Source organism: Mytilus trossulus, chromosome 9, assembly GCF_036588685.1.
Source record: "Mytilus trossulus isolate FHL-02 chromosome 9, PNRI_Mtr1.1.1.hap1, whole genome shotgun sequence".
Lineage (NCBI taxonomy): Eukaryota > Metazoa > Mollusca > Bivalvia > Mytilida > Mytilidae > Mytilus > Mytilus trossulus.
The window spans coordinates 25,275,431-25,300,533 of NC_086381.1; the positions used below are offsets into that span (position 1 = coordinate 25,275,431).

The following is a 25,103-nucleotide window of genomic DNA, read 5'->3' on the forward strand; positions in this document are numbered from 1 at the left end:
ACATCTGAGGAGTAAAAATTTCTAGAATTAAACTTTTTTTCTTAACCTGATTTTTGGGTTCACAAGACTGTAACAAAATAATTGGTGAAGAAAAAATCATATGGTGGTGCACTTCTTTTTTTGCTACGGCCCTTTGAAAATGCCCAATTTTGATGATTTTCCCATTTTTCATCGATTTTTACCTATTTTAGGGCTATTATCGTGAAAAAAAATCACAGTTCTACAATTAAACTTTTTTCATACTTTCCATAAAGATGAATTGGACCGTTCTGAATAAATTTTACTTTCAAAAACTATAGGTAGGTGTTAATATAAGAAAGTTTTATCATATTTTGACGCTTTTTTGTGTAAAATTTACCATGCTGTCAATTTTGTATTTTTGTGATTTTTCTCAGTTTTAAGAACAAAATGCATATTGTTTCAACTTTTTTGTCATAAATGATTGAAAAAATACATATCTAAGAAATTTGAAAAGACTAAAAAATGATATGGGATGTACATGATTCTTGTAAAATCATTTTTTGTATCCCTCACCCATTTTCTCAAAATTTTGGCTAAAAACACTGACTTGATTGGTCATACAATTTGAAAACTGGATTATTCAAAAACTATTCATTGTAAATACACAATTTTTCACATATTTATGTTTGATTATACGGGTGCCTCGTTCAACGTGTTCTGCTTATTTGATTTTACGTGCATCATAATTTTCAAAGTCTTATTTTGCTTGCTCGGTATTTGTTAAATAAAATTCAAACACTTGGCAGGGATCGTCAAGAAATACTTTTTTAAAAGCCGTAAACCAATTATATCATAGATGTGTATACTAAATCGGGAATATCAAGTAAAACAAAGAGTTAATATATAAAAGAAAACAGTGACCCAGTCACAAAAGATTCAAATAAAAGTATTTATTTTTCGTGCAACGTTTACTGCAGAAATTATTTCACGTTCAACGTGAAATTGTGTCTTATTTCACTTTTTTTTGTGCAAGCACCCCGTCTCTTTACCACCCTCTTATAAGATTCCCACGGCGACATGTAGACACCAGCTTACAATAGAATACAAAGTTTTTGTAAATAAATGTTGAACTTCATAGAGGCAAACTACTGTGAAATGATACCATATGCATGTAATTAAAGAAAATGAAGAAGTGCGATAACAATGTGTACAGTGTAACGTTTCTATATCAATTGAAACACTTTCTCTTTCATCTCTGAATAATAACTCACCAGATCTTCGAGATTTATCAAGATGCTGTTTTCCTAGAATTTCCTTTACCTTCACTGAAAGATTAGAAAATATAATAATGATTTTTTTTAATCGTAAGCTACAAATTTGAATAATCATTCATGATCATATTCTATTTGACATTTTGTACTGCTGCTTATTTGTATTTGAAACAAAGGATGAAAACAATACAGTGAAAGCTAATGGTAGTGTTGCATGCATTTCTGAATTGCAATTATATAGTTTTTATAATACATTACATCTACATCTAAATTATCATTAAATTATGTGGTCAGCTCTCCAGAAAAAACTGTGCAAATATTTCTGAAACAACTCATGTCTGTCATATTGGTTTTTCGTAAATTAAATTGTTAAAATTTTGTCTGTTAGTTTTCTCAACTGAATTGTTTCGTATTTGTCATGTCGGTGTCTTGTATAGGGACTATACGGTATTTTTTTTTAATTCCAAGGCCATACTATATTTGAACTTTGACGGATAGTTGGCTCATTAGCAAGCATACCACATCTTTTAAGTTTGTTTACTCCTGGCAGTTTTCATAAGATTGGTAATTGTAACAGTAATAGTTCATTTTTCATAGAATTGAAAAAGCTTACTATTTGTTTAAGCAAATGTGAAATTTAAAATTCGTGTACTTTTTAAAAAAATATTAACATACATGCAAAAAGGCCAAATACAGTTTCTCCGATATCATTTGTAAAGTTTACGTCAGCACCGGCTTTCATAAGATCACATGACACCTTGAAACGGTCGTCTGCTATAGCTAGCATCAATGCAGAAGATTTTCCAGGTGTAACCCGATTTGGATTGGCCCCTTTTTTAAGCATCATTTCTACAACACTGTTGTCAAACTTCCTTTCTAGGACAAGAGTCATTGGATATCCTCCGTCACTGCATACACCATTTAAAGGAATTTCTTTATCTATCAATGCTTTCATAATGTCATCTCTATATGTAGATGTCACTGTAATGTAAATAAGGATTATTTTAAGATAAGTTAAAAGATTTATAACTTGTTTGGATAGGAATAACACTGTGAGGTAAGAAAGTGTCATTCTTTATAGTAATATACCAAGAGATTTCTATCATTGGATGTTTCATAGAGAAGCATACCCAGTATCGGTAAAGTTATCAGTATTGTTATTGTATTAAGATTTCATGAAAATTTCTATTAAAATCCTTATTATGTTCAATACCAAAACTCTTTTTGTAACGTGTTTTGGACTATTATTATCTAGATCACAGTTTGATGAAGAAAAAAGAAAGGGGGTTTAGTCATTATAGTGCAATTAAATGTGACCCATGTATTGTACCAATTTAATAGGCCTTACTTAACTCATTGGGTAAGTTAATCTTGAAAGATCTTATTATACATATCACGACAAAGTACTTTAAACATTCTAAAGATCGTTGTAGTGAAAACAGCTTCTGATATCTTACATTTTAGGCAGCAGCTGAAAGGCGTTTCACCTTTTCCATCTGTATACAAGACATTCGCTCCTTTATCAATTAAAAGAGTAACAGCGTTTCCCAATCCTCTTTCTAAGGCAATTACAAGAGGAGATGACTTGCTGTTTCTGTTACAGTTTGGGTCTACGCCATTTTCCAACATTTTCGACAAAAAACTTTCAATAGTAGCACTTGAAACATCAGATAGAAAACTGCGGCCTGAATAGTAACTATTATCAACAGGGTCATACTTCAGTAAGGACTCTAACGGATAGACATTTTCGTCATTAGGCTTATTCATATCAGATCCAGCCTCAATCAGTATGTCACTAATTTCCATGGTGCTGGCATCAAGCACTGAAAACAAATCTTACTGTTGAGCATAATATTTATATAGTTTCAATATACTGTGGATTCATTATTATTCGTGGGATACCAATTTTCGTGGCTTTCGTAGGTACTGGTGAACCACGAAATTAAATGTTCAACGAATAACAAATTTCCTATCGGCTTGTATGTAGACTTCGGCAAAACCACGAAATAAATATCCACGAACTTGCAAGTTTTCCATAATCCACGAAAATTGGTACCCACGAAAATAAATGAATCCACAGTAATATATAAAACGTTTAGGAGTAAGCTTATATAAGTATTGTGTAATAAGTCATTGTGACAGAGTAAATAACCATATAAACTTATTAATCTTTAAGAATTATTGTACTAGTAAATGTAGTAAAAGTGAGAATTGAAAAGGGGAATGCATAAAAGAGACAATAACCAAATCAAAGAGCAGATAACAGTCGAAGGCAACCAAATACTTCTTCTGGCCATCTGATTGTTAAGTTCCTTTCTCAATTCATGACATATTAACAGGTTTTTATAAATGGATTCCTTTTTAATGTTTAATCTTTCATATTAGTTTACGAGGTTCTTCTACATTCAGAAGGTCTTATAAACTCATGATTATTAACAAAAAGAGGGACGAAAGATACCACAGGGACAGTCAAACTCATAAATCGAAAATAAACTGATATCGCCTTGGCTAAAAATGGAAAAGACAAACAGACAAACAATAGTACACATGACATAACATAGAAAACTAAAGAATAAAGCAACACGAACCCCAACAAAACTAAGGGTGATATCAGTTGCTCCGGAAGGGTAAGCAGATGCTTCTCCACATGTGGCTCCCGTCGCGTTGCTCATGTTATAACAAATCCGGTAAATAGTCTAATTCGGTAGGTCACATTCATGAAAGGGAAGGGGGTTGTAGTGACAACGTAAGGAACATATCCGATATCATAAATGAAACGGTTATTTCATAACGGCCAACCAACTCGTGATGGCGTCTGTAAAATTTACGAAGGGATGGTTTCAACTTCACCATTTGGAACACTTGGTTTAATAGCTTCCTTGTCAGTAGCAACCCTCTATCAAGAAAATCATGATAGGAAATGCAGGCACGGGAATATCGTATCAATTGGGATAAATACCCTGTAAAAAGGTGCTGCTGGAATGTTACTACTTAGAAATGGAAAGTTCACAATTGGAAAGCTGAAATCAATTCTTTTGTCGAAAAGTTTTGTTTTCAACCGACTCTCATTGTCAATTTCTAAATGTAAGTCAAGATATGAGGCTGCCTTAACTGTATCCGTTGTATCCTTTATATCTAGTTCGATGGGATAGATGCGTTCAACATATTCACCAAATTTTGACTTATTTAGTGAGAGAACATCATCTATATAGCGGAAAGAAAAAATAAAAGGATATAGCTAACTTCTAAACTTTCTTCCTAAGAAGTTTCTGTATGAGGTCAGCCTTATAATAATGAAGAAACAAGTCGGCAAGAAGAGGCGCAAAATTGGTTTCCATTGGAATGCCGACAGTTTGTTAAAAAACACCTTCTCCGAACGTTACATATGTTGCAATCAAGAAATCACACATCTTGATAATGTCAGTTTTAAAGAATTTTTTGGTTGAATCAGAGTGATCATTTACAAACGAGGATTTATCTCTCCCAAAGACAAGATACTTGTATCTACGTTAGCCAATCTTTTTAATAACCAAAGCAATAACAAATCTTTCAGTTTGTCTTTTAGTTTTGAACGTGGAATACTTGTGTAAAGTGTAGAAAAGTCAAATGTTTTGAGAGTTAGATTTTTTTTAAATATCCACATTCTGATTCACGCCACCTCTAGAATAGGCAGTTCAACTTTGAAGCCCGGTTATATATTTTGGTGAAATACGGTAATTTTGTATGGCGCGAGTTGCTTCCCTGTAATTTAGCGCCGTTATCGGATCAGAGGAATTTCAAGATCGCCATTGCCGATCAGCATACTAAATAGGGCTCTTCACGGTTAGTTCGGCCATATTGGATAGGGGGCAGATTTTTTGGAAGAAGGTGGAAATAGTATGAAAGTGTGGGAAATCCTATGTGTGTTACCAAGCAACAGCTCTGTTTTAATGATGTTTTCCCGTATTTTTCACACCATTTTTACCTCTATTATGAAAATCTGCCCCCTATCCTATATGGCCGAACTAACCGTGAAGAGCCCTATTGTTGAATACGACCATGTACATGCATAACAGACATTGTGGCGTATATACAACGATGAAGGTAGAGTTATTACATAAGAAAACATAGATTTCGATATATTAGGCAGCCAAATGTTATCAGTATCACGAAAAATACAAACTTGGGGGTTGTCTCAAAATACTCGCTACTGTTGAAAATTACTGCATCTGAAACCTTGCACGGGCTCAATTTCTGTTCCATGTTTAATCGTTATAGCTCGTTCTTATTTTTGTGTTTATTTTAGTATTTTTACCCTTTCCTGACAAGTTGTAAACATGTCTGGCCAGTTTTGAAAAGTCCGTGTGCAAACGACCGAAGAGAAGGGGATGACATCCACTATGAAGTATAATTTTTACGCTACCGTTAGTGTCAATGAATTAAGTCTTTTCTAATAATCATTTGTAATATCTAATTTCGTAGCCAAGTTAGGGTCAACTGTATGTGGGGTATCCCATTAATTCCCTCGGACAGTTTCTACTCCCTAGCCCCAACTATATTTCCCTTCCTTTTTACCTTAAAATTTTCTTCTCTTATTTCAATACTTCCATCTCCTTGCTCCAAGACAAAATTAAAATGACAAAATGTATTTCCAAAATAACCCTTTTCTCTGATCCCTCATTCCTCTGTCTCCTTACCCCTGTCCACCCCCTTAATATTAATGTCCTCAAGGGGTTTGGTTGACTTGTTTTTTTACTTGAGAATACGACATAATTGGCCTAATTTGTAAATGATAACCCCTACAGTGGGAGGCAATACATCTGATTGAAGGATTCTTCTTGATCAATCACAATTAGTTTACCATATACCATAGGCATTAACCCCCCCCCCAAAAAAAAAAATCTGTTTGGTATACAAAAATTTTATAAGGTCTAGTTATAGTAGTATCAGGGTTAAACATGTGTAACAGAGTTTGGCCATAAGTATTTGTCACTTTAGATTTTTTTTTGTATATTGTATATAAAACTACTTTTTAAAAAAATGTCATTTTGGATTGACATTCAATATTGGTACCAGAAAAGCAACCTGGTACCAATAGAAGCAGTGCTGTAACAGGTTTATTTTTTGGTTCTATTTTTTTTGTTTGTCTTATTTCATTATTTCTGTATAGAAATTCGCTATATATTCAACCAAATTATTTATAAAAAAATGTATCATGTGTTCTCAAGGGAAAACAAAAACACATGAAAACGAACCTAATATTATCAAACGAACCTAATATTATCAAATAAACACATATTAATTAAGACCATTCTACTTCTTTTAAGGCTCAAAGATAAAAATCCAACCATACATTTGTAAAAGTCCTCAAAATAATCTTTTGAAGAAATGTGTTTTTATATGAAATATATTATATATATACATGTAGCAAAAAAATGCAGGTGACACATACTTTTGGCCAGGTACTGTATTTTGAGTTGAAAAAATCATTATTGTTTTGTGAATAGTATTTTTTAATAAATACAAAATTTGTGTATCCTATATTCCAAACAGGGTACAAAAAGCCGCAGCATAATTTTTTCGTGAGGACTGAGCTGCAATGCATTTTTAAAATTGAAGGCAGCCGAACAGCAAGAAGTCTTTATTCAACCTATAGAAACATAATCACTATTTACACTTGTTGTGCATGTAATTATATTTTGTTTGCTCATTATTGATAACCACAAATTCTTAATTATTTTTACACCATAGCGGCAGGGGCATTAAGTTTTACCCTTGCATTGTCAGTCTTATCAAACTTACATGTATTAAACGTCCCAAATTTGGTTTCTGTTCTCTAACTTCAGTTTTCCTCTACCAATGTCATTAAACTAATACACAATTAATGCATAAATATGCTTGTTACCAACAAACACACATGAAGTTTGAATTTTTGGTGGGGTAGCTTTTACTTTTCTAGAGATATGCCCAGTTACAAATTTAAAAAATTGCTAAATTTTTGTTCCTTTCTTTAACACAAGTTTGCTCAATCTAAATGTTCTTAAACTTATATGCAATGCTTACTACAACAAAACTCAGATCAAGTACAAGTTTGGGTGGTGTCACTCTTTTTATTTTTTTATATGCATGCGGCTGCTCATCTGTTTTCCCCATTATGAATTAGTCTACATCTATATACTTTTAAATGTCAATAATTGTTGATTTTCTGACTGAATTACTCTGATATTTAATTTCAGGTTGCAAGTTCATTTGTTCATCATACATGCAAATGGAAGGAGTGATCTTGGAATGTTCAACTTTACTTGGAAACTATTGGCAAAGTACTGACAGAATTTTATGAGAAGCCAGTATCATGTAGCCTTGCAAACCGGAAACTATGTGCTGAAACTTAAGAACAACATTCTACAATGTACATGTATATGCAATATGTGTTGTCACAGTCCATTTGAGGAGCTTAGATCAACTATAAATTGGAACTACATGTATATGCTTTAGTGCTGTCAAAATCCTTTAAAAATAATCCAATCAAAAGGACCTACTTCACCTAACTGTCCCAATGAGGAATACAGATCATATATATATATTGAGTCTTATACAAAAAAAAAAACAGTGAAGGAGAATAAAAAAAAGGAAAATATAGAGCTGATCAGCTAATGATTGTACATGTACATGATGTATAAATGGCAACAATACTTACATGTAAACTAGTACATTGAAATTAACAATATTAATAAATGTTTTATAAATTTGATCTCATAGACATTTGAGGAATAAAATCAATAACTTTTCCAAAAAATTGATTTAGTTGAGCCTTTTTTTTTGCGCCTGTTTTCAGTACGTATTATGGTATACCATTGACTGTCCGTCGTCAACATGTTGGACATATACTCAAAAATTATAAATACTAAAAGGAACATGTGGTAGATAAACTATTTGTGTGCAATAATTTACAATTCTGTCAATTGTCATTGACCACATAATCATTTGTATGGTTCATTGGTCAACAGTAAGTCCTCTTTTAATATGCTATATTGTGTAATCAATAGGTCATCTTGATGTATATTTGGTGTATGAAATGATTATTAAATGTATTATAACAAATTAAAACATCAAATAAGAGGATGTGATATGATTGTAAATGAGACACAAGAGACCAAATAACACAGAAATAACTATACATGTAGGTCACCATTAGGACTTCAACAATGAGTAAAACCTATTCTGCATAGTTGGTTTTAAAGGCCTTGAAATGATAAATGAATAATTTAAAACAATTCAAATGAGAAAACTATTGGGTGATTTTATGTCCAAACAATGAACGAAAAATAAATATGTCTGTCTTGCAGGGTTTATCTGAACTTAACTTCATTTCATGGCTTTGTCTATTTCTTGAATTCTAAATATGTTTCAAAATATTTGGTTGATGGGATGATTGTTACAGAGTCCGACATGGGGTGCGGGCTCATTGGTTGATTATATTGTGAATAACTGAAGCCAACCCCGCTTTGGCAGTCATTCCCCACATTGTCACTGGAGAAATAAAATAACTAAAAAAAAAAATTGAATCATAATTTCCTGTAGATATGCACATCTACATAGTATGTCCTTATTATCTAAAAAGTTTTCATGAAGTTCTGTTGGGCGGTTTGAGAGGAGTTGTGATGACAAGAAACAAGACGGACGGACGGACAGACGGGTCAAAAACATTATACCCTGTGCAACTTCGTTGTTTCATCATTGTTTATGAGGCAACTCTTCACCAAAGACGAATTTACATAGAAGATAACAATTATGTCCCCGTATAATTACCAAAAACCTATACCTGTATACCACATAGTCAAACAAATAAAAGTCCCAAAAATTACTTTTTTTATATATTGCAAATAATGAAAATTTAATTTGTGCATACTGAATGGTCACTGGCAAATATTTCAAGCATAATACGGATGAGAACTCAACATACAGACAAGTATCAATTATGAAAGTTATGCAAAGTTAGAGGAGCTATTTATATGGATTGCCATAAGAAAATGAATGGACAATTATCATGATTATGCTTGGTGCATATATGATCATGTATAGGCAAAATTCCCCCTTTTGACCCTACGAGGCTTCGTATGTATACATCCAGCTTTATGAACATTCTGTCTAAGCAAGGGATTATCTGTCAGATTAGTCATATTTCTATGTAAACCATACGATATGAAAAAAAGCAGATGTGGTATGATTGCCAATGAAATAACTATCCACCAAAGTTCAAATTTGAAATTCAATATTATAAATAAAAATGATCATCTCCTTTTATCATCACCCATAGATCGATGATTAGTTATACATTTCTTTGCCACGGTAAGATCAAATCAGTGTTCACAAACAAAATTGTCATTCACATTTTTTGCCGCAATGTCATCACTCCACTATATTTTTTTAATCAAGAACTTTCCTTATTAGCTTACCTTTTAAAAAAGCATGTCAAAAATTAAGATAGAAGCCAAAGTTTGCCAACACCACCGGCTAATATAGCGTTCCTGTGTACTGTGCGGAGTTTCAAAATTACCATCCATGCAAACTTTTCCTGAACCTAGTAGTAGTATAGATTTTTTTTATATATAAAGTCTTTAGTAGTGTTTGTGACTGCCCAACACGCTGCGGGTGTTCCTAGCAAAATCTCGACATGTTGAAACCAAAAATTTTGCGGTCCTCTGCAAAGCATGCAGTATTGAGGAATTATATCATAGGTCGGAATACTAGTCCAGTCCCGATTACTTTTGACAGTGGTGGATCCAGGGGGGCCGGGGGTTGGACGATCAATGCTTTTGAATGGGGAAATATAGTTAGAACACACCCCTTTTTGTCCTGGATTGGGCCCGAAAAGGCGGAAAACAGCAAATTATTGAAGTGTCGTTTTATTTCTGCAGGAAAACAAATAATCATTTTAGTGAAATAAGTTGCTGGATCCATTAGTCTATTATAATAAAAGAGGGACGAAAGATACCAACGGGACAGTCAAACTCATAAATCTAAAACAAATAATAACACTTGCTTGATTCAATTATTAAAGTTTTAAATCTGATTCTTTTTTTTTTAAATTTGAACTCGGTTGACATATTGATAGATACACCACAAAATTGCAAATCAACAAAATAACAATTAGCAAAATAAGTAATAGAAAAATCATAAAAGTAGAAAACATTGGCCCCGAGGTCTTAGATTATAGGACTTAGTCTAATGTTCAGAAACTCATGGAATTCTGATACGAGAAAATTTATCAGAAGATTTTCGTGCTAATTTTTTGATAAGGTAAACAAATCTTTAAAAGGAAATGTTAGGTGTGCCTGTCAAGTATTAAAACTGTTAGAAAATTGGCATGTTCAAATTTGTTTAGGGGAAAATAAAAAAATATTTAACTATAATTATCAAAATTTTTTGCAGTGTAAAAATATATCGCATAATCGGGAATAAACTCCTAAAAATACTTGGAAATAAAGAGATTTATGACAGAAACAAACTGTTATAAAATGCCAAACGGATAGCTTGAAAATGAACCCAACCCGATGCCTTTACAGCATACTATACGGGTTTTACCTGTCAGTTTTGAAAGCTGTACGATGCCATGCAGTTGTTTACATCGCTATCATTTGTTTACAGTTAATCATTGCGTCATTGGCAAAACATTTTCAAAAATAATTCTCCAAGACATCATTTAATTCAACCGGTATTTAAGTGAATTCAAAATATGGTACGAACCGGGACCCAAGGGGCGACCGTGTAAGATGAGAATGCGTTTTTGGAGCGAAGCAGCACCGTCGACGTCATACATGTGACTTTGTCCGTATTTATATATTCTTTTTTTTTCAAATGTTATGCTTAAATCATGTATATTTCTCTCCTTTTAGACTTTTATGCGAAAAATGAAGAAAGCACTCTGAATTTCTGACCGTTCGTATTTCCTGTTTGTACACTTGTTTACATCGTCAAGGGTGCTTTCATACACGCCTGCGTTCCAAGGTCGTCAAAGCTATTTTTGAGAAGACCCATGAAAGCGACCGTTTCCAAAGTACTCGTCGTAAGAAACATGCGTTAAAATATGCGCATTGTTAAAGGGCCGAGTCAGAGACGCTCAATGAACACGAAGAGGATTTCAAATATTCTACGTTTGTTGTTTGTTGTCTCTTCGTCGTTCGTCACCTACTATTGTGGTGTCTCTTTGTTTACGATTTTTGAGAATATTCTTTTGGTACATTCTGACTGTCTTTTACTAAACTTCGACTTTCGCATACCTAAAGTATCGTATTAGAGCTTGATTCGTACTTTTTGGTTTGAGGTTTGGATTCTGTAAAAGTACATTTCACATATTTCTTATTTGACAGTATAGTTGGGTTAATTTCCGTTTTCAATTGGTAAAGTATTGTTAACTAAATATTTTGTTATACCCGATAGATTACCTTAGCCGAATTTGGCACAACTGTTTGGAATTTTGGTTCCTCAATGCTCTTCAACTTAATTCTTGTTTCACATCATAACTAATTTGATCTGAGCGTCACCGATGAGTCTTTTTAAGACGAAATGTGCATCTAGAGCAGTGGCGTAGCTAGGTCATTTTTACGTGTACGCCCGAGGAACCTCAGCGAGGAGTCTAAGGTAGTGGGTTCAAGTGAGGGGGGCAAAGCCCCCGAAAGCTATATAGTATCGAGAATGAGATATCATTCCTGTCATTAAAAAATCATCAATATTAGTATACTGTGCACGGAATCGAAATGTTTTGGGTTTTTTTTATCTATTCATTGTGTTAATTTGGAATTTTTCGAATCATTGGTTTTAGAGAAATCGTTCAAACCAATTACTTTTGAATATGAGTAAATTGAAGCTGTGGGGGCAAGCATTTTATCAACAACAAAATCGTAAATGAACTTGAAATAAATAATTTTCAGAAATTATTAGGTGCAATATTAAAATTCGCATTTTTAAGGTTCTGAAGAACCCGGTTTCTCGCCTGGGATTTCTTGCAGCAAAACTTGAATTCATTTATCAGTCCTTTAGAGCAGTTAGAAAGATCAATCATTATTTAAAGATATTTTATTCTTAATCTGGAATATTGACGTCTGAAGAAGTTTCATTACCATCTATGCAGGTTTCAAATGAAAGGAAGTTACCATTTAAATTATAGGCAGGATAGGAGTTTTGAGTAAACAAAAGGGCAGGATGATCAACTTGCAAAAAAAGAAAACAGGATGTCAAGTTTTGTCCAAAAAGTAAAAAAGCCACATAAATTATCGAATCTCATCAGGGTTGCGTTCAATGTTGTAACAGCTACATGTTGTACATAGGTTTTTGACTACTGAACGTGTAGCTAGCCTAGCTGCTATCTACTCTAGATTTACAAATCTACGTAGCCCTATGCAGATTTATGTAGCTTCTAGGACATTAAACGCAACCCAGATAATGCATTTCTTTGAACCAAAGAACAGTACACAGAACTCAAAGTAGATTCAGACAGTAGATACAGAAAATGAACAAATATATAAATGATACGATAACATTTGGATAGAAAATGTATATTTTGTCCCTTTTATTCGCATACCCTATTACAGGCCATTGAAGAAAGAAGTACACGGCTGATGTGCATTTAACCAGTTCTTTTTATTTTATTGGATTTTTTTTTTTTTATCAAAATTCAAGTGTACGCCCGGTCGTTTTAACGTATACGTATCAACGCGTCTGTAGCGTCTTTAATTATAGTACCTTAAAAGTTTGTTAACTAATTAGTCCAAATAAATAGGACGTCAACACAGCATAAATTTATAATAAAATTTTAAGACCGTCATAATCACAATAATTATTTGGAATAATGTTGTAAAAATAATTGTTAATTTTTGGATCTCGCTCAATAGACATTGACTAACTTACCATTTTTACAACAAACATGGATAGCAGTGTATCCGTTTTTCCCAATGTGGTTCACGTTGGCTTTGTGCTTTATCAGCATATCTACAACATCTAACATTTGTTTCCTTACAGATATAATCAGAGGTGAATCTTCTCCCTGTGGTACCATGTTCGGATTGGCTCCTTCTGATAATAATTCTGTAACGATCTGTGATATTTGTAAAGAAGTGGTGTTTGCAGTATTATTTAGCAGCAATCCTAGTGTTGACACCTTGTGTTGTACTTCGATTGTATTTACAGAAATACCTGCTTTGCGGAATAAGTACAGCTGACCTGAAATAATCAGCATCAGTTTATTCTCTTGTTGAATTATGTAGGTTAAGTCGGTAGCACACAAATGAAAGATGTACATTGTATATGTAGGTTAAGTCGGTAGCACACAAATGAAAGATGTACATTGTATATGTAGCTTAAGTCGGTAGCACACAAATGAAAGATGTAAATTGTATATGTAGGTTAAGTCGGTAGCACACAAATGAAATATGTACATTGTATATGTAGCTTAAGTCGGTAGCACACAAATGAAACATGTACATTGTATATGTAGGTTAAGTCGGTAGCACACAAATGAAAGATTTACGTTGTATGTAGCTTAAGTCGGTAGCACACAAATGAAAGATGTACATTGTATATGTAGCTGACAAAATGCAGCATAGTATCGATGACAATTAATATGAATATAAAAGAACATGTAATTATGTTAACCGTTAAAAAAGTCAGACAGCGATGCATCAATTTACGATCTTTAGTATATATGTTAGATAACAGTACTCCAAAACTTACACGATATTTAGTATATGTGTGTAACCGGAGAGCACGAATTTCATTACAAAATTGATTGTCTCCACCGGGACTCGAACTCGGGACCTCTGTGTTACAAGGCAGCGCGCTAACCGACTGAGCTAAAGAAGTACTTCCTTTTGCTCAACCGCTTACGGCTGATTAAGTATCTACTAAGTTTTTCTAAGGGAAGCAATCCCGTCACACTTCCCCCACCTCAAGAGTCATTATACTCTATAATGATGATATTTTCATCTTTTTTATATTTATTTTTTAACCTGGCTAGGTAATTCTTCTAACCGTGGGTTATTATTGTTGGGCGCCAATGTAACCGGAGAGCACGAATTTCATTACAAAATTGCTTGTCTCCACCGGGACTCGAACCCGGGACCTGTGTGTTACAAGGCAGCGCGCTAACCGACTGAGCTAAAGAAGTACTTCCTTTGCTCAAACGCTTACGGCTGACTAAGTATCTACTAAGTTTTTCTAAGGGAAGCAATCCCGTCACATATGTTAGATAACAGTACTCCAAAACTAACACAAGCTATAATAGCACTTTATGACAAAGCTATATAATAAACTCGAGTTGAAATTGTTTTCAAAAATTCATAGTCAAGCAGGATAGATTTTTTTTTGTCAATTCAGTGAATTGCTTTCTGCAAAGTAGACCACTTGCAAAATAGGAGAAATAAAAAAAAATTATAATTATTCATATTATATATTTTTGTGGCGTAAACCCCACCCAGACTCTCGTTTGTGGAGCAGGATCTACTTACCCTTCCGGAGCACCTGCGATTACCCCCCCCCCCCCCCCCCGTATTTTGGTAGGGGTCGTGTTGCTTTGTATTTAGTTCTCTATGTTTTGTCTTGTGTACTGTTGTTTGTCTGTTTGTCTGTTTGTTTTGCCATGGTGTTGTCAGTACATTTTCGATCTATAAGTTTGACCGTCCCTCTGATATCTTTTGCCCCTCTTTTGTAATGATTTTTTATTTCCGAGTTGATTTCAGGGGCCGAAAGTGGCCTTGTCATGCGTTCTTTGATACTAAAAGAAAGTAAAAATCACGGTTTTAAAAATTTTAAAAAAACCTGATTTTAATTTAACAAAGGTTTATACATTTTATATAATATCCACTTAAAACTACATGTATAAGTACATTTTTTAGACGTTACTGTTAATGTATAAAACAAAGCTATGATATATGATTTACAATGGAAAAATTTCCTCACATGTACCAAAACATTTGTATATAGGTCATCGTAAGGATAGAAAGCAGTAAATTTTATCTAAAAAAAAATGAAGTGCGGCAAGGGTCAAATGTTGGATGTATTATTTTTTAACACTCTTATCTCCATTTTTGTGACTATGTTAGTTAATTCACACTACACTCAATATTAGACACAATAGATTTAATCAAAGAGCAGATTGCTCTGAGGGATACGATTGCCGTTGTTTCATTGACACATGTATACATGTAGCTGGATAATATTATTTTGAAAGCTAATTCAACTGCACATGTAAAATAGTTACAAAATAGCCAATCCCGGATAAAAGTGTATGAACAATGTGATTAGTCCTATTGTGTTTTATTTTTGTACTATCAATTCCAAGTTTACTTTCCACAGCAGTCACTGAGACTCAGAGTGAGAGAAGGTATTTCACTTCGTATCTTATCACCTATTTTCCTACGTTAATTCTAGGAGGAACCCCATTCCTAACTCTTTAAATATTTAATTTCCTTTGGGTCAGTGCTCATGACTCCTTTCCGTACACATTTATCAGTTTAAATTGCCATCGTTTTCAATATAATACACTTTGTTGATAGAACGAGCTAATACTCGACGTATTGTTGTGATTCAGAATTCACTGAAGTTACTTCCGGAAGGGAGACAACTCGAAACGATAATATGGAAGACACCATTTCGCCTGAAGGGGTGTTCTACGATGTGGACTATATTTATTTTAATTTAAATGATGCATATGATTTAAAATTATGCAACAACAATAACCTTCAATAGCAGACATACATAGAAAAGATCCCATGAGTTAAAAAATAATTAATTGAGTGGGGAATCCAGAGCAACCATTCAATCGAAAACCCCTTGAAGTCAAGAAAACTATACGCATGCGCATAATTTCCAAAACAAACCCTGGAGCAAGAACGTATATTAATTAAATGTTTATTAAACGACCTAGATGGTTCTCTATTTCTTTATGGAAGTACAATCTCAAATATCAGTTTCATAACGGTAAAATATAAGAAAAACTCCACTCCAGTTCTTATATGACAGAAATAGATTTATCGGAATTCAGAGAACCCTCGCATTTTATCAAAACTGGGAAGTCCCTCTGACGTGTTTCTAAATTTATAAAAACACTAAATATAAATACTGCTTAATTCTGATTTTCCGTGTTGTTAAAAACACGCATATAAATCAAGGGAATTATCAAACATGAAGATTATGTAAAGAACATTATAGGAAAGTTGTTAAAGTTCAATCCCTTTGTTTGTTTTTACCTTTTAAAGCAAGACAATCATAAGTATCTGAGATGTTCCTTAATGTTTAGAATAAAACGATTGACGTGAGGGCAATGCTCTGAGCCACCGGTATAAGTCTACAGATTGCTTGAAAGCAATCGTACCCCAAAAAGATGTCGTATGAGTGCCAATGAGACAACTTTCCCTCCAAGTCACAATTTATAAAAGTAAACCATTATAGGTCAAATTACTGTCTTCAACATGGAGCCTTGGTTCACATCGTTTGAGCAAGCTATAAAAGGCCCCCAAAACAACTAGTGTAAAACCATTAAAACGGGTCTAATCTATAAAAAAAAACGAGAAACGAGAAACATTTTATGAATCACATCACTAACTACAACTACTGAACATCAGATCAGGACATGTCAAATTGCAGCGGGATTAAACGCTTAAATTGAACCAAACATTCACCCTTATATGAAACAAAAGTATGACATCACAACATAGAAAGACACACTAAAGAATATTAATTGAAATGGCTTTACTCAATGAGATATCTCTTACAAAAGAGACATTAACAAGACAACATACACTGAACGCATAAATTTGATCTATGTAACAATGTAAATGGGCGTTTTTCAATAAAAGCGTAACTTTCAGACCTACAAAGATGGAAAATCAACTTGTCTAAAATTCAATTTCAAGAGTTATTTTGAATACCTCTATTATAGACCTGTTTTTAAACAAAAAGTGCAATCTTAAATACTCTTTAAAATGATATTTTTTTTCATAATTTGTGTACTGTTTCGTAGGGGACTTTTGTGCCCTACGAAACTGCTTCTAAACACACATATTTTTGCAATTTTAAATGTTTCCTATAGACATTCCAGTTTGTTTACTTTATATGCTAGAAAAATCTCATTTTTTCTGAATTGGAGAACCATTTTTTATCGATAAAGATTAGACAGTACTTCACATATGAAGGTACAACTCATGTTACGTAGTGGACATTTTGATGCGTTTCGTAGTTGACAAAACCGTTTCGTAGTGGACTAAAAGTTTCGAAGTTGACATCTATCCCTATTCTATGTTTATAAAAACATAATACAAATTACATGAAACTGACCCTTGGTATTTGTTTTGCACGAATAATTGAAAAAAGATCAGACTCAAGCTAGCGAACAATAAGCAAGCGAACAAAAAGAAAACGCGCCAACATGATCATGCCTAAAAACCGAAGACTTGCAATAACACCAAACGTACTTTGAAATCTACTGACAATCATTTCCAGTAGGAAGACGAAATGCAATACCATTTTAACACAAACAAAATCAATTAGTTATTCTTGTATTTAAAACATTTTTTTTTTTGGCTTATCCTTTCTCTTTTTTGTGTTCTGTGGTTAGAGATGGGTTTGTTGTCTTTATGTTTGAACAATGAATAACAATTCTAGTTCACACTTAACTAGAGTAACGATACAATTTAACCTTCTAGCTTATATATGTCTTAGAAAAGAAAGAAAAAAAACCAGACAGAATTCGGAACGTCAAGTATTTTTGTTGTTGTTAGATTTTCTGTAGTAATAAAAGCTTACAACTATATTACAAGCAGTTTTCCTCTTTTGTCAAGATCGTTTTTTTAATTATTCAAAAACATGTCGTCATACTGGTAACTTATTTATAGACGTTACGCGCGATGTTCGTACCTCATTTGAAAATCGGTGTAGTTGACATAATGCAAGTCCAAAATATCTTATTTTGTGATACATATTCATTGCTATTGTACGCATTTTGAACAAAAGTGTGTTTTTTTTTAAATAAAAAAGAAAAATATTTGTTGAAACTATGTTTTATGCTGCATGCGACAAGCTTCAGTTTCGAAAAACGGCTATTTTTAGGCTGTCCCGCGTAAAATATTTCATCTATTGTAACCACTAAACTGTAATTTTCTTCTAAACTATTTAATATTTTGAAAAACGTTTTTTTCCATTATTTAACAAAGAGGTTCCTTCATTTTTTATGCATTTTTCATGACGTTTTGATGACGTCATAGAAAAAATAAAGTGTTCCATACTACAAGGGCAAATCTGTCCCACGGGAGAAAATAAAATGGTTTTCCAGATTTGAGAATCAAAAACATTTATCTAAAAGGAAAAAGGTTAGTATTTGTATTTACTACATCAATGTTATTTTGCTAAATTTTATGAATTTAATAACAAATATCCTGAAAAATGAGATATATTGTAATTTATGAGCGATTTTTCAAAGGCTTACAAGATTGTCGCACCGCCATTTTTTGACGTAAAAAAGAACTCAACTCAACTTTACGTCAATTGTTTGCTTATCAGAGCTCTTATAATGGTAGAATTTTATTATTTTTCAAAATGTTTTTCTTAATTTTTCAAAAATCTAAAGTACATCAATTTTCGATAAATATTAAAACGCGTCGTCGATTTTGTGGAGTCTTACAAGAATGTCGCACATGCTTAAAACCAACGTTTCAGTCGAAGTTTTGGTTTGAACGATACGAAATATTCGCGACGTTATGTTACGCTTACATGTACGAACTGGATGGGAAACTTTGAGTTCTAGAAGAAATAGACGTAAATTATGTTTATTTCATAAAATACACAACAATAATGTTCCAGAATATCTTATGGATTGTATCTCGGATTATACAGATGATAATTATTATAATACTAGAAACCGTTCTCACTATAGAGTACCAAGATGTAGATTGGACATATTTTCTAAATCTTTTTTCCCTTCTTCAATTCGAGCATGGAATTTATTACCATTAGATATTAGATCCATACAATCATTTCAAAATTTCAAAAACACCATCCGGAGAAATTATATTTCTTTTTTGGTACCTAAATATTATTTCTTTGGAAACAGGATAGAAAATATACTACATACAAAATTACGACACAGATGTAGTCCTTTAAAAGCTGATTTATACAGAGTTAATTTAGTAAATGACCCCAGTTGTGAATGTGGGTGTCCATTAGAAGATTCGATTCATTTTTTCTTAGAATGTCCACTCTACATAAACTTTAGAAATCAGCTCTTTAAAAACATTCAACACTTAGCTGATATATCTATAGAACATATTTTATTTGGAACAGACGAAATTACTGTTGAACAAAACACAATCCTTTTCAGAAATGTACATAGTTATATACGCCATACAAAAAGATTCTTTGATTAATATTGCTGTATCTTAAAATGTACTCGTATCTAACTGTTATACTGTTTAAACAAAATATAAAATGGTATATTTTTCATATTGTACTGAAATATTTAATTGCTGTCATCTTGAAATTTTGTATATTGTACTTATATGGAGAGGATTATCTTAAGTTGTTATAACTTGTATCCAATCCTATTGTATATTTAGACAATAAAATATGTTAAAACTAAAATGTACGAACATCGCGCGTAACGTCATAACATTTCGATAAAAAGAGTGATTAGTGTAAGAGTGACATAATACAAAAAGAACAGGAAAGGTATCAACATCAGGATTTTTGTTAATCTGAACGACAAATATATTGACTCCAAGATAATGTAAAATCTTGATCCAACTAACTCCTTCCTTTCTTTCCACTAGGTACGAATGATAGGCAATTGCCTTAGGTTGCCTGGACCCAAATACCCAGGTTGGTAAAGTTACGGAACTTTTTTGTTAGGTCCAAAGTTGGGGTCGGGTGACCCTACCATCCCCCTTATTTAATTCGTAGCAAAGTCCCTACGGCAAAGTTTTTTTCCACACTAGGTACACTCGATAGGCAATTGCCTAACGTTGCCTGGACCCAAATACCCAGGTAAAGTAACGGAACTTTTTTTTAGGTCCAAAATTTGGGCCCAGTTGGAACAGTTACGGAACTTTTTTTTTAGGTCCAAAGTTAGGGTCGGGTGACCCTAACATTCCCCTTATTTAATTCGTAGCAAAGTTCATACGGCAAAGATTTTATCTCCACTAAGTACACTCGATAGGCAATGGCCTGAGGTTGCCTAGACCCAAATACCAAGTTGGGTAAAGTTACGGAACTTTTTTTTTAGGTCCAAAGTTGGGGTCGGGTGACCCTACCATCCCCCTTATTTAATCCGTAGCAAAGTCCCTACGACAAAGCTTTCGTCCACACTAAAGACACTCGATAGGCAATTGCCTAAGGTTGCCTGGACACAAATACCCAGGTGGGTAAAGTTACGGAACTTTTTTTTTAGGTCCAAAGTTGGGGTCCATCCCCCTTATTTAATTTCGTAGCAAAATCACTACGGCAGAGCTTTTGTCCATACTAAGTATACTCGATAGGCAATTGGCTAAGGTTGCCTGGACCCAAATACCCAGGTGGGTAAAATTACTGAACTCATTTTTTTAGGTCCAAAGTTGGGGTCGGGTGACCCTACCATCCCCTTTATTTAATTCGTAGCAAAGTCCCTACGGCAAAGCTTTTGTCCACACTAAGTACACTCGATAGGCAATTGCCTAAGGTTGCCTCGATCCAAATACCCAGGTGGGTAAAGTTACGGAACTCTTTTTTTTTAGGTCCAAAATTGGGATCTGGTGACCCTACCATCCCCCTTATTTAATTCGTAGCAAAGTTCATACGGCAAAGATTTTGCCCACACTAAGTACACTCGATATGCAATGGCCTGAGGTTGCCTGGACCTAAATACCAAGTTGTGTAAAGTTACGGAACTTTTTTTTGTTAGATCCAAAGTTGGGGTCCGGTGACCCTACAATCCCCATTATTTAATTCGTAGCAAACTCCCTTCGGCAAAGCTTTTGTCCACACTAGGTACACTCGATAGGCATTTGCCTAAGGTTGCCTGGACCCAAATACTCAGGTGGGTAAAGTTACGCAACTTTTTTTTTAGGTCCAAATTTTTGGTCGTGTGACCCTACAAACCCCCTTATTTAATTCGTAGCAAAGTCCCTACGGCATAGCTTTTGTCCACACTAGTTACACTCGATAGGCAATTGCCTGAGGTAGCATGGACCCAAATACCCAGTTGGGTAAAGTTACGGAACTTTTTTTTTTTAGGTCCAAAGTTAGGGTCGGGTGACCCTAACATCTCCCTTATTTAATTCGTAGCAAAGTCCCTACGGCAAAGCTTTTATCAACACTTAGTACACTTAATAGGCAATTGTCTAAGGTTGCCTGGACCGAAATACCCAGTTGGGTAAAGTTACGGAACTCTTTTTTTTTAGGTCCAAAGTTGGGATCTGGTGACCCTACCATCCCCCTTATTTAATTCGTAGCAAAGTTCATACGGCAAAGATTTTGTCCACACTAAGTACACTCGATATGCAATGGCCTGAGGTTGCCTGGACCCAAATACCAAGTTGGGTAAAATTAAGGAACTTTTTTTGTTAGGTCCAAAGTTGGGGTCAGGTGACCCTACAATCCCCATTATTCAATTCGTAGCAAACTCCCTTCGGCAAAGCTTTTGTCCACACTAGGTACACTCGATAGGCAATTGCCTAAGGTTGCCTGGACCCAAATACTCAGGTGGGTAAAGTTACGCAACTTTTTTTTGTTGGTCCAAAGTTGGGGTCGGGTGACCCTACCATCCCCCTTATTTAATCCGTAGCAAACTCCCTTCGGCAAAGCTTTTGTCCACACTAGGTACACTCGATAGGCAATTGCCTAAGGTTGCCTGGACCCAAATACTCAGGTGGGTAAAGTTACGCAACTTTTTTTTGTTGGTCCAAAGTTGGGGTCGGGTGACCCTACCATCCCCCTTATTTAATCCGTAGCAAAGTCCCTAAGGCAGAGCTTTTGTCCACACTAAGTACACTCGATAGGCAATTGCCTAAGGTTGCCTGGACCGAAATACCCAGGTGGGTAAAGTTACGGAACTTGTTTTTTGAGGTCCAAAGTTGGGGTAGGGTGACCCTACCATCCCACTTATTTAATTCGTAGCAAAGTCAATACGGCAAAGCTTTTGTCCACACTAAGGACACTCGATAGGCAATTGATAAATGTTGCCTGGACCCAAATACCCAATTCTGAGGGAAAGAAGGGGGATGGTAGGGTCACCCTACCCCCAAAAGAAAGTTCCGTAACTTTACCCACCTGGGTATTTTGGCCCAGGCAACCTTAGGCAAGTGCCTATCATTTGTACCTAGTGGGCAAAAAAGCTTTGCCGTAGGGAAAGTTTTCTGAGGGACAGAAGGGGGATGGTAGGGTCACCCTACCCCATCTTTGGACCTAAAAAAAAAAGTTCCGTTACTTTACCAACCTGAGAATTTTGGCCCAGGCAACCTTAGGCAAGTGCCTATCATTTGTACCTAGTGCGCAAAAAAGCTTTGACGTAGGGAAAATTTTCTGAGGGAAAGAAGGGGGATGGTAGGGTCACCCTACCCCAACTTTGGACCTCAAAAAAAAGTTCCGTAACTTAACCACCCTGGGTATTTTGGCCCAGGCAACCTCAGGCCAATGCCTATCATTTGTACATAGTGGGCAAAAAGCTTTACCGTAGGGAAAATTTTCTGAGGGAAAGAAGGGGGATGGTAGGGTCACCCTACCCCAACTTTAGACCTAAAAAAAAAGTTCCGTAACTTTAACCACCTGGGTATTTTGGCCCAGGCAACCTTAGGCAAGTGCCTATCATTTGTTCCTAGTGGGCAAAAAAACTTTGCTGTAGGGAAATTTTTCTGAGGGAAAGAAGGGGGATGGTAGGGTCACCCTACCCCAACTTTGGACCTCAAAAAAAGTTCCGTAACTTTACCCACCTGGGTATTTTGGCCCAGGCAACCTTAGATAAATGCCTATCATTTGTACCTAGTGGGCAAAAAAACTTTGCCGTAGGGGAAATTTTCTGAGGGGAAGAAGGGGGATGGTAGGGTCACCCTACTCCAACTTTGGACCTCAAAAAAAAAAGTTCCGTTACTTTACCCACCTGGGTATTTTGGCCCAGGCAACCTTAGGCAAGTGCATATCATTTGTACCTAGTGGACAAAAAAGCTTTGCCGTAGGGACTTTTCTATGAATTAAAGAAGGGAGTTGGTAGGGTCACCCGACCTCAGCTTTGAACCTCGAAAAAAATTTCAGTAACTTTACCCACCTGGGTCTTTAGGTCAATGCAACCTTAGGCAATTGCCTATCGAGTTGTTACGGATTTTAGTTAGTTTGCATAGGCTTGGATCTAAATGAATTGTTGTTTAGATTAACCAAAGTCTTTAAGTCAAATCGTTTTTAGTTCTATATGTTTGTTACTCTAACACTCATCACTCTTCTTAGTGAAATGTAATAAATAAATTACCAGAGTGACTATTTACTTTTGATTAATTAGATGAACTAGGTAGTATACTTCTTTGACGAAAAGCGTATATAATGGTTATCAGCTTTTATTGGTTTCTTTTCAATAGTATATATATATATATATATATAAGCTGATGAGTCTTATTTAGACGAAACGCGCGTCTGGCGTACTAAATTATAATCCTGGTACCTTTGATAACTATTGAAGATATAATTGTATCACTAGCAATAAACCCATCTCTAATCAGAGAAAAAAGAGAAAGGGTTAGTTAAAAAGTATCTTAGATGCACAGTTTTTTTTTAAGTTGTATCAAAAACACTAATAAATAATTAACTTTGTCTGTGTTAAAATGGAATTGCATTTCATCTCCCTACTGCAGATTATTTGACATCAGATTTTTAAGTACGTGTCGTGTTGTTGCAAGTGAAGTCTTCGGTTTTTAGGCATGATCATGTTGGTGCGTTTTCTTATTGTTCGCTGGCTTATTGTTCACTAGCTTGATGCATCTTATTGGTCGCAGGCTTATTGTTCGCTAGCTTGAGGCTGGTGAAAAAAGAGTAGAGAAAGACTGCATGGTAGTGGTAGTGTCCACTACGAAACGTTTTTCTCCCATACTTGATTCGTAGGTGACCGTTTCGTAGGGGACATATTGGCATGTTTAATTTTCCCCCACAATCCCTATATTGCAATAGTAACAAGACTGATTGTATTCATCAAAGCATGTAGTAAGCTGTACACTGATATTTTTTTTCATAATTTCAAAACCAGATACTGAAGGCGATTTGACCCGTTTCGTAGTGGACATTAACAAAAATACGGTATCTCTCTGGTCCATTTGATGTGCTCAATTTTTCTTACCAACAATTTAATTGCCGTTAAAAAAGCATCACTTCTTTTGTAAGATCCTAATGTTTATATCTCTTGCAAACAAAGATTACATTGATTTTATAAAACTGTTTATTAGCAAATTTTAAGACTTCGTTTCGTAGTGGACATTTTGTCAGGGACACACCTTCTGAAATTAAAAATCCTATGTTGAAAGCTGTTTATTAAAATATGTTGGCTCTGAACATACTTTTGAATTATCAAAGAACTTATATGAAGTAAAAATAACATTTATTTCTACATTTTTTTGCGATATTTTAGAGTATGAATGTTGAACAGGCGGTTTAGGGACATGTCATTTTGGGTGTTTTGGACCATTCAGGAATCAATATCTTATCAATCCCTCTAAAAAATAAACTGTTTCTTTGCCTAAAAATGTTAAATCTCATTCAATGTACTGAATGCACAAAAAATTACTTGCAAAGATCAAAAACATTTTTTTTTAAAGTGGCTGGGACAAGAAAGTACGTTTATATTGAAAAACGCCCAAATACAAAATCAAAGAAATATGGGATGAATAATGAAAGTTA

The 25,103-nt window shown here is 34.5% G+C and overlaps 1 protein-coding gene across 3 annotated transcripts in view; it reads right to left on the minus strand.

Annotated features, from left to right (window-relative positions):
- The window catches only part of LOC134685371 (uncharacterized), a 68,770-nt gene that overhangs the window by 40,823 nt on the left and 2,844 nt on the right, over nt 1-25,103 (minus strand). For all 3 annotated transcript variants that reach the window (XM_063545077.1, XM_063545076.1, XM_063545075.1), the window contains exons 2-5: nt 13,119-13,430; nt 2,690-3,055; nt 1,908-2,213; nt 1,233-1,286 (exon numbers count right to left, since the gene is read on the minus strand). In XM_063545077.1, the coding sequence (XP_063401147.1) occupies nt 1,233-1,286; nt 1,908-2,213; nt 2,690-3,055; nt 13,119-13,430 (1,038 nt within the window). The remainder of the gene's footprint in view (nt 1-1,232; nt 1,287-1,907; nt 2,214-2,689; nt 3,056-13,118; nt 13,431-25,103) is intronic.